The 10,444-nt window shown below is 39.5% G+C and overlaps 1 protein-coding gene across 1 annotated transcript; it reads left to right on the forward strand.

The window, feature by feature from the left end:
- Positions 1-5,490: 5,490 nt before the first annotated feature.
- CHRNA9 (cholinergic receptor nicotinic alpha 9 subunit) lies at positions 5,491-10,079 on the forward strand (the record flags this gene model as incomplete). The annotated part of the gene is made up of 4 exons (XM_061445189.1): positions 5,491-5,649; positions 6,404-6,558; positions 7,216-7,748; positions 9,396-10,079. Coding segments are annotated over 4 exons (1,407 nt in total), but the record flags the coding sequence as incomplete, so codon positions are not given.
- Between the last annotated feature and the right edge of the window lie 365 nt (positions 10,080-10,444).

The following is a 10,444-nucleotide window of genomic DNA, read 5'->3' on the forward strand; positions in this document are numbered from 1 at the left end:
GAGGAGTCAAATTTGAGGTTTGAGTTAGTATCTACACTGTCTATACTAGTCAGCTTGCAAGCATCCTGGTGAAAAGGTTGAACATGCTGACTTTTATCAATTTAATAATACAAGGTTACTAAGGGCAAAAGGTTTTTCTACTGGGAAGGTGCTGGGAGTTGGTCAGCAGAGCTGCCTGCGTGAGTGGACCCAAATAAAATTTATATTCAGCAAAACTCACAAATGCAACATGTTAGTGTTAATCCGGAAAATGTGGCTAGCATTCTACATTATCTCATTACCTGACATCGTGAATGCTTCCTAATGTGCTTCGTGTCTTCTATGTGTACAACAGGGTGGAAGAAAATATGAATGAGTATGCTGGTTTCAGGTGGTAGGGGATTTTTAAAGAGAAAGAAAGAGGAGACAGTAGTTGGGTGAGAAGAAATGAGGTGGAGAGAAACATACTGCATCTAAACGAAGTGCTGTATTCTTCTCCAGAGCAGGCACATTGAGGCTATTCTACTGGCAAGAAGGGCGGTTGTTATCATGCTGTTAAGACTTCAGTTGGTCTAAGGAGAGAAGTCTGACTCTGAAGAGTTAGTATGCTGCTTGACCTCATCACAAGATAATATTCTGTAGCAAATGCTGTGAAGAATGTGAATATAACAGCTTCTTGAGAAAAAAATTGGCAAGCAGGCAAGTAGAAGCAGACTGTGAGACACTTCTTACAAACTGTGCTTAGAAACCAATCTGTTCTTCTTTATTGTTCTCTGATGAAGGGATGGATTATAAATGGTACAGACAGCCTTGAGGCCTGCGATAATACAGTGTCTAGCTTTTCCAGTTGGAGGCTTAAAACCTGAATGCTTTTTATGTGAAAAAGAGTAGGAATCCATTAAAAAACATTCCCAACTTACATGTCAAAACTTCAGCCATAGGAGCAAATAATTATTCCAGGCAGAAAGACAGATTTGTTTATTTGAAAGAACAAAATTTTAAACGTATTTACATTTCTTTCCTGCTTTGCTTATAATTTGGCTAAGATAAATGTCTGAAGTTGGAAGTATTAATAGAGAAGAGATCCCTTCCCTGTCATCTCCCCTTCAGTCTGCCCTTAAAGTGCATGCAAATTCAAACTTCCCTTACATGGCAGTACACTGAATTCAGTTTTTTTGATATCGTTAACAGCATGTGGTTGTCTAGAACAACAAAAAGTTACATGTCTCATGTGAGTGTCATACAAGCTCAGCACACCAATGCATCGTAGATTTTTATCCTGCTGAGTGTAAGCATGGAAGCAATGTTCTGCTCCATTAATAGCCCATTTGCATTCTCACAAAGTCAAATAAATGTTAGAACAAAATATGGAAGCAGGATTGGTTATTGTGCCATGGGCCTTAACTGCTCTCTGCATAAGAAGTGGCCTGTGCTCTATATATGATTTTGTATCGTACAGTTGTTGACAATGATTTATATTTGCCTGCCCTGAAATCCTCTCATGACTGGTCTGATGTATGGTAAGCAGGCAGAGGAGCCGGATTCAGCCACTTGATGGTTTTGTTCCTTCTGCTTATCAGCTTTTCTCTGAAAGAACATCTTTCCTCTACTTGTTTTATATCAAGTGTAAGGCAAAAATCAGCGAAATTAATCGAAGTAGATCAAAATGCAGTGTGATTTTTGTGCGATAAACAAAATCGTCTTGAATAGCTGGGTACATCAGTAGGCTGGCTAATAGGGCCATCTGCTGGCAGGTGTACTCTGACAAGATAACTTTGAATTTTGATGGGAAAGAGTCTGGGACTGGTTAATGGCTTGATTCTATCTTCCAAACACCCGTGATTCTTTTTAAGTTATCTTTGTAAGCGGCTTCTTACTTCATATTAATTTCTGGCTTCATAGCAGAACTTATTATTGTAGAAAGAGAGCTGCTTAACTATAAATTTAAGCTCCATTCACATGTTAAATGGGATGTTTGATCTGTGAGTAGTATTGCCATAGGTTATGCCATAATTTAAAGCTATTCTGAGGACATATGGCTCTGTAGATGAATCTTTAGTATCAATGAACAACGATTAATGCTACTCTTCACTCTTCACACAAAATGTCTGTGTTAGGGACATTTTGATTACAATTACAGATCAGATTTCTTGTGAGCAAACGAAGAAGCCAAATGGTCTGACATACTAATATCATTACATTTCTTGTCTTTAACACTGAAAAGCCTTTTGAACATGTTTTAGGTTTATTTTCACAAGCACTGTGTAATCAATGTTGCATCTTAAACGACAAATTTGTATTTGTGTATGTGTGCTCATGTTTGCTTGCCTGTATGTCCCATGTTTGGTGACTAGCAATATGATAAATCATAACTGAGGCTATGATCTCTCTCTCTTTGCAAGTTTACAGTGAGTAACATGGAATATATGTGTGTATAAGATTGAACTGAGTAAACAACACATGTAAGCATGCTTCTTGGATTTGTCTTTTGAGAACCTGCAGTTTCCTTTCCAGAAGATTTCATTACAGGAAAGGTGAAAGGTTTTTTAATGTGCATCAGTCTACACTGCTTGGCAGTGCTGGTGTAACAGATCACAAGATTGTCTCTAGCCAGTGGCAAAGCAAGGTTAGTCTTGTTTCCAGTAGTGTTTAGAGCAGGACACTTAAAGCAGTATCCCTGGTCACTCGGGTGACTACAGCAAAGCAGTAGTTACTTGCTGACATAATGGCAAGGAACTACAGGCTAAAGGCACCCTCTGAGGATGCACTGATCTGACTCTATCAAAAAATCTTTCATCGTCCATCTCTGGTTTTTGTTGTCTCTAGCAGCATATACATTCCTCCCACAGAAAAAGGATGTTACAACATACTGACTATGGGCTGCTCTGACCTTTTTGACTTCTAAACAATTCCTTTTTTACTTCCTTTGACAATTCAGCAAATGAAGTGATGGAGATGAATTTCATTACAGGTGCTTTGATTGAAATTCTTTATTGCTTACTTATTAAACCTGGCTGTAAATGTCACTGATATATAGACACCATGAAAGCACAACCGTTAGCCAGTGAGCACCAGGAGTGCTACTATATAGAAACTGTGTACAGATGGGTGAGATTCCTTTTAGCCAAAAGACTACACAAGAGTAAAGCAAAGTGTTTTTTATATTTTGTGTGGATTAGAGCTATTCTGGACCAATTCTTTTTGCTGGTAGTTCATTCTATGTTCTCACCTTTCTATTTCAGTGACTGTTTCGTTATGTGCTCTATAAGAATGGCAAAATACATTTCAGTATATCAGGAAGGATGGATTGGACTATGGAAAGGAGGAAATAATCTTCCCTAGTCTCTGAGAAATTTGTAAGAAGATTCCCGCAGTATTGGAAAATAACTTGGCCACATGAGTAATATGGAGAGAGCTAATGAAGGTCTGACGATTGGGGTAGATGGGAGGCCAGGTGTGCTGTTGTTTCATATTTATCTCTCTCTCCTGTAAGTCTTTTGGCTAAATGCAGGAGCTCTCCAGTAAGTCTGTAATTCTTAGTAAAGTTTTGTCAAGTTCACTTGGGAAAAAGTGTACTGTATTGGGAAATGACATTTTATCTGTGGAGTCCAATTTTATTTCTGATTTACTGTACTGAATTCTGGTCGGAGTTGTCTACACCTGTGGAAGTTCTTGTTTGCACAGTGATACCGGGCTACTGCAAATGTTGCCTGCGTTGTTTGACTTTGGTGTAGCTGCCTTCTCTTCCATGTGGTGAAACCCTGTTTTGTTAGCATGGCAGTATGTAGGCTGTGGCTTTTTTTTCTGTCGTGTGACATATTGGATGTGTGGTGTACACTGTGACTATATCAAATAAAGCACTAAGGCAGGCAACTTTTTTTTTGTGAGGGTCCACAGGTTCTGCACAACTGGTTCTGAGCAGGCTATTGCTCAACACATGGGCAAGAAAATGTGGCCGAACAAAGAACTGTAAGGGGGTTCTTCATAAAGTGGACAAAACTACTACATTTGTACTAAAAATTGCAATGGAATACGATTTTCCTGCTGATATCCAATCCGTTTGTCATCGTCTCCAGCATTAGCTTGAGAACAGGCAGCTCAGCTCAGGTTACGGAGAGAGGGAGGGCTCAACTGGGCCTCAGGCAGGGGCAGAGACAAAGACCATCCATCGCTGTAGGACTCTGACAGCGGCTGAGGGGGGACTGAGCTGCTTCTAGCAGCTCACCAGTGCCTCAGCATCTTTGTGCTGTGAAATTTGATTTTTTTTTTTTTGTTAGTTTTGGATGGTGATAAACATTTTTGTTCTTGGGAGATTGGTTTTATTTATTAACCAAAAATGAAGAGAAATAGCCTGTCCTCCTTTAATGTGTCTCTGTGGTTGCTGTTCACAACAGTGATACTTCAAGGTGAGAATACTGCTTGATAGCTAAATGTTGCATTGAGGTTTACTTAACTCGGGAGATGGTGTCTTGATGTGTCTTGTGTGGTTGAACTCCAGAAGGCTTTCAGCTGCTTTGTTTTACTTTGTCTCACTGATGATACAGACAAAATGAATGACCATGTACAGCCAGAATTTAAATGCTTTCTGGGAAGCTTTTATTTGTCAGGATTTCTTCTTAGTCAGGAAGGTTTGCTTTGAACTCTGGTTAGTTCAGGAAGTCACTATGAGTCACCAGAGTGATATACTTCAAAGCACTTGGTTACTCTGTAGTGTCATCTGGCGTTTGTGCAAGTGTTACTGTCCTCACCCTTTGCTTGCAGAAATGCGTGAATCTGTCTAAAGGTAATACAGAGACTGCCTAGAGAAACTATGACGTACAGAACTGTGAAACAGCACAACTGCTGTTTAAAACCTGAAGTTTCAGTGACATTTTCTTAGTGATCAAGTCTGGTTAGCAAGAAGGATCTCCAAATACATGTTAGTGCAAGGATGTGTTTATACATTGTACAATTGCCAATTTGTGAAGAAAAGCAGCTCAGAGTTTTTCCAGGTAGCTAATAAATACATAAATATTTCTGAAAGTAGCATGAATCTATTAGTGCTGTATTCAGGGAGATATCGCAAGTCATTAGCCTGGGAGTAAGTCTGACTTCAGACTTTGATTCTAATTTTAGCTTGGCAGATGTGTGACTTAAGAAAATAATCTATATAATCAGTGTGTATATATATACATATGTAATCTGTAAAAATATACCTATGAAAGACAACAGTAAAATAATGGTAATGATATTTACCTTTAAAAAGGCAGGAATATCCATATGCAGCTTTTTTTTTTGAGTGTGAAAAACTAAAGTTAGCTATTCATTTACTACAGGTGAATGCTGTCATCAGGTATTGAATAGCTTCATCAGGTATACTTCTGTTTCTGAACTAAATGATATTCTACAGTATATGAATGACAAATATAGGAAATACCACTTTCCTACTTTAAGGTAGAGAATACTACTTAAAGCTGTAGGATGAAGGTGTCTTGTTATACTACCCAGTGCTTAATCTGATATACTGAACAAATCTGTTATCTAGCTGTAGAATCAGCCAAAGGAAAATATGCTCACATGCTGTTTAATGAACTCTTTGAAGACTACTCAAATGCTCTAAGACCAGTGGAAGACACAGATAAAGTACTGAATGTCACTCTTCAGATCACATTATCCCAAATTAAAGACATGGTGAGTAATAGGTTTTCTAAAGATCTGCAAGAAAGGTACTAGCAGTAAACCTTTTGCTTGGAGTAGGAAAAGCAACTTGTATTTTTTTGTGACAACTTCAGTAATGCTTCCTCAGGAGGGTCCGGTTCTCCCAGTACTTTGTAGATTCCTACCTGACTTCCATTGTAAGTCTGCAAACTTCAAGCTGCTGAATTGTTAACTTGTAGTTAGATGTTGGTGTCACACCCTCCAGGCAACTTTTGCTGAGTTTTAAATAAACAGAGCAAATGCTTTTTCTAAGTTGCAGTTAATTCCTACATAAATGCCCTATTTTAGCCTTCAGTAACTTTTCTATAAATTTGGTTGAGCCAGATACACTTTTAAGGCAAAAGAAAATGTGTCTGAAAGGAGAATGGAAAATCACTCTTGTGACTTCTGAATTACAACTTCAAGGCCTCACCAAGCTTTAAGAACTTGTTAGACTGAATCTGTCAGCTGCTTGGTATTCTTAAAAGGAAATTCTTAAGATACTAGGAGCTTTAGACAACTGTGATTGAAGCTAGGGAGGATGCAGGGGGGAGAAAGTTGGGCAAAAGAAAGTCAACAAGTGAGCTCAGTATAGTGTATGGGCATATGGCTGGGAAGTACTCTTGTGGCCTGTTAGTGTTCTGGCCTGTTTCGAGCACTACTTTAAAGCTATAGAACAAATGCTGTCTGCTTCTAAGATGTGATTTTTGTCACCTTCAGCTAGATATACTTTTACATTTTTATGCAGGATGAAAGGAACCAAATTTTGTCAGCTTACTTATGGATTCGACAAAGCTGGTATGATGCATACCTCAAATGGGACAAAGATAAATATGATGGGCTGGATTCTATCAGGATTCCAAGCAGTTTGGTTTGGAGACCAGATATTGTCCTATATAACAAGTGAGTGTGGCTGTTGAAAATCAGCTGAATATGTCTGAGGGAGGGAGGGGTTTGGGGGAGGAACTGGCACAGAGTCTGAACTTCTGTAACTGTATCTGACCTTTGCAAGGTGTGTGTGTGTTGTCTTAACGTTTGTTTCTGATAATTTAAATATTTTTCAATAAAACCATAGGCAAGGTTTGGTAGTTGATTATGGTACACAGCAAAGCTGTTCTCTGTTTCTCTGCACTGGGATTTGAATACCCTGGCAGCCTGAGTGCTATCTGCTGAGACTGCTGAAGAGCTCTGGAAGGTTGTCCACAAAAAGGCTGCACTCCTTGTCTGCTCTTCCAGGCCACTAGTGACCAGTAGATTATTTTCATCTTTGGATGGATTCTTATCCTACTGTATCCTGTTTGAGGTCAAGTTTGAAGGCACTGTGGCCAACAAAGAGAACAAAATTTAGCAGCACTGTTGTTTGGCATTAACAGGCATTAGCACCTGTTAAAAAATAGTTAATAACAAGTTTGTACTGAAGTTCAGTAGAAATAGAAATATGTTTTCACAAGTGTGGTTTTAATGGTGTGAAGTGAGGGTCTTCTGCTTTGCCCCCTCTTCCCTATCCCACACTTGAAGTTGTTGCCTGTCAATCCTGACTGTCATTTTTCTGTCTTTTAGAGCTGATGATGACTTTTCAGAGCCTGTGAACACTAATGTTGTGTTGAGATATGATGGAAAAATCACTTGGGACGCACCTGCTATCACAAAGAGCTCATGTGTAGTGGATGTATCTTATTTTCCTTTTGATAGCCAACAGTGCAACCTTACATTTGGGTCCTGGACCTATAATGGTAATCAGGTAGACATCATCAATTCTCTTGATAGCGGTGACCTCTCTGACTTTGTAGAAGATGTGGAATGGGAAATTCATGGTATGCCAGCAGTTAAGAATGTCATCACTTATGGCTGCTGCTCTGAGCCTTATCCAGATGTGACCTTCACACTGATTTTGAAAAGGAAGTCTTCTTTCTACATATTTAATTTGTTGCTTCCTTGCATTTTGATCTCTTTCCTGGCTCCACTGGGATTCTATCTCCCTGCAGACTCTGGGGAAAAAGTGTCTCTGGGTGTTACAGTTCTTCTTGCTCTGACTGTGTTCCAGCTGATGGTTGCAGAGATCATGCCTCCCTCTGAAAATGTACCCTTGATAGGTGAGCTTTATACACTTTGTCTTTTAATATGGCTTATTAGTAGTAGAGTTGTATGTGTAATTTGTGGCTTTTGGGAAGATAAAGATGCTACACTCTTAAAACACAGTGAAATACTTACAATGCATGTGGAATTTGTACAAATATGCTGCAGCTCTTTAAGTTTTTGTGTTCATTTTAAATTATGTATAATCTATTTTGTATTAAATGTAGTTAGATATTTAGGGTTATTTTATCATGTCTTGTAGTAAAGCTAATGATGGAAACATCAGTTTTAGAATCAGTGTATGAAGTGTAAGCAAGAAATAAGTACAAGGTCATACTGCTTCAAGACATGTTTCTGTCAAATCTAGATGGTTGGATGGCCTGGCTGGGATGCTCAGAGTTGACTTAATATCTGTCAATCATTACATTGAATTGTAATTCCTGCAATCCATTATGCTGGATTTTAACTTTTGTCTGAGAATTCAGAAGAGCTGATGTGTAGTGGAAGGGTGGTGTTCAGCACTGTCTGTTAACCTTTTGCCAGGACCTTTCTCCTGCCCTGGGCTGATCTGCCCTCTCAGAAATGAGGCTGTCTGCCTCGGAACACAGTTGCCTCCCCACTGGCTTCCAGCTTCATTAACAGAATTCAGATCTATTACTTTTAGTTTCATTATTAATGTGTATACAGAAAACTACATGGCTTAACTGAGACAAAACACTGGTCAATGAATGCATTTCCCACACCAGCAGCAACTATTCCTGCCTAGAATAGCAGACCTAGCTTTAGTTTGCTTTCTCCATTACCTGACTCTCACTCAACATCCTTTCCAACCCCTTTGAAAACTGGGATCACATCATGCTTGTCTGTGGCTAGCCTTTGCTTTTCCTGCAGAGGCTGTGCAACAGTTGAGCAGGACTGGGAGCTGCCTCTTTGCACAGAACAGAAGCCACAGTAGGTTATCTGGAGAGCTGTGTACTGCAGTTGTGAAAAGCAGTGGCTGAGTGGCACAGTTCGTACTCGCTGTGTTTATTATCTATTCCTGGACAGAGTGAACCTTGCTTTTATTTGGACTAGCCATGCTAAAATTTGCACATACAGCTAGCAAATATCAACAGGCAATGGAGCCACCTTTTAGCTCTGTGCCTGGCCTCTCAACTGTCACTATGCTAGTTATGGATACCAGCAAGGTCTGGATATTCCCTGGCCTGTGTGAGTGTGAAGGCATCCATCCGCTTGTATGGGGTGCGCCAGTAGCTCCAACAATGCATCATCACTTTCGTTAATAGTGGGAAGTGGGATTTCTTATGTGCCACCTGAAGCCATTGACATTGGGATTTTGCAGACACCAGGGAAAGAGGAGGGCTCCTGATGCACCCATTCAGAAAGCAGCTTAATGTTTATCTTGAGAAAACAGAAGGTTTTGACTTACAAATATTTACCATGCTAAAAACTTAATTATCTGAGAGGCATATAAGGTTCTGCTTTAATGACTTTAATCTTTGTTCTTAAATGGTAAATTAAGTGTGATCTATGTAGAGAGAATCAAGATGATTAAAACTAGTTTCACTTGCATTTGCTTAGCACTGTGTTATATTGTTATTTCTGCATATTTTTTTTTAATTATTAGGGTAGCATTTCCAATATGATTTTGTTTTGTGTTCCAGGAAAGTATTACATAGCAACTATGACCATGATAACAGCTTCCACTGCGCTGACAATCATTATAATGAATCTCCATCACTGTGGTTCAGAAGCAAAGCCTGTTCCACAATGGGCCAGGGTGGTTATTTTGGACTACATGTCAAAAATCTTTTTTGTTTATGATGTGGGTGAAAACTGCACAAGTCCAAGAAGAGAGAAAGAAGAAGAACAGAAGTTAGAGGGAGATGAAGGGTGTCAGACTAGGCACACAGAGGTAAGGAGTCACCTTCCCAGCAGGAATGATGACTGCGATATCAAGGAGAAGCCCAATGGAAATTTTGATAAAAGCTATGGAGCTCATGGTGACATTAATGTTAGGGAGACTGTTAATTGCTGTTCCTGTTACAAAATGCTGATTAAAAATATTGAGTATATTGCTAATTGTATTCGAGACCATAAAGCAAACCGGGCCAAAGGAATTGAGTGGAGAAAAGTTGCAAAAGTGATGGACAGGTTTTTCATGTGGATTTTCTTTATTATGGTGTTTTTTATGAGTGTGCTGATCATTGGAAAAGCAGCTTAACTGAAGATGAACATACTCCTTTTGTAAACCTGAATATACTGGGTTGGCTTGTTTTGGTGAAGCTCTGGGACAGGGCTGATTTTGAAATCTTTGTCTTGCATTCTGTAACAGTAAACAAATTGATTTTGTAGGCTGTGATGGTGTGTTGAGCCATTGCTCAGTGAGGGCTTTGTTATTGACTGTCTGCCTTTTAGTGGGGGAGTGCAACCCTGATTGAGGCTGCTGGGCAAGCACTCTGCATTCCATCTTGATGGGTGTCAGCCATGACTTCAAACTAAATGGGGTGGAGCATTGCAGTGGTGGAGCAGACAGCTTTGCAGGGAGCACTACATTCACAGGTCTGCATTTCTGCAGCTTATAATTTCACCAGCCCTTCCCCCGCCAAAGTGAATTTATGACATGGTGGCAGTTCTTGAAAATCCTGTCTTCATTCCCTCTTTCCTTTTTACCTTGTCTTCCTAACATCTTTTTTTATGGCTCTCTAATCAT

This window comes from Pezoporus flaviventris, unplaced genomic scaffold, assembly GCF_033815535.1.
Source record: "Pezoporus flaviventris isolate CSIRO_AGI_PZ_B2104156 unplaced genomic scaffold, CSIRO_AGI_Pfla_v1 ptg000002l, whole genome shotgun sequence".
NCBI classification, from domain to species: Eukaryota; Metazoa; Chordata; class Aves; order Psittaciformes; family Psittacidae; genus Pezoporus; species Pezoporus flaviventris.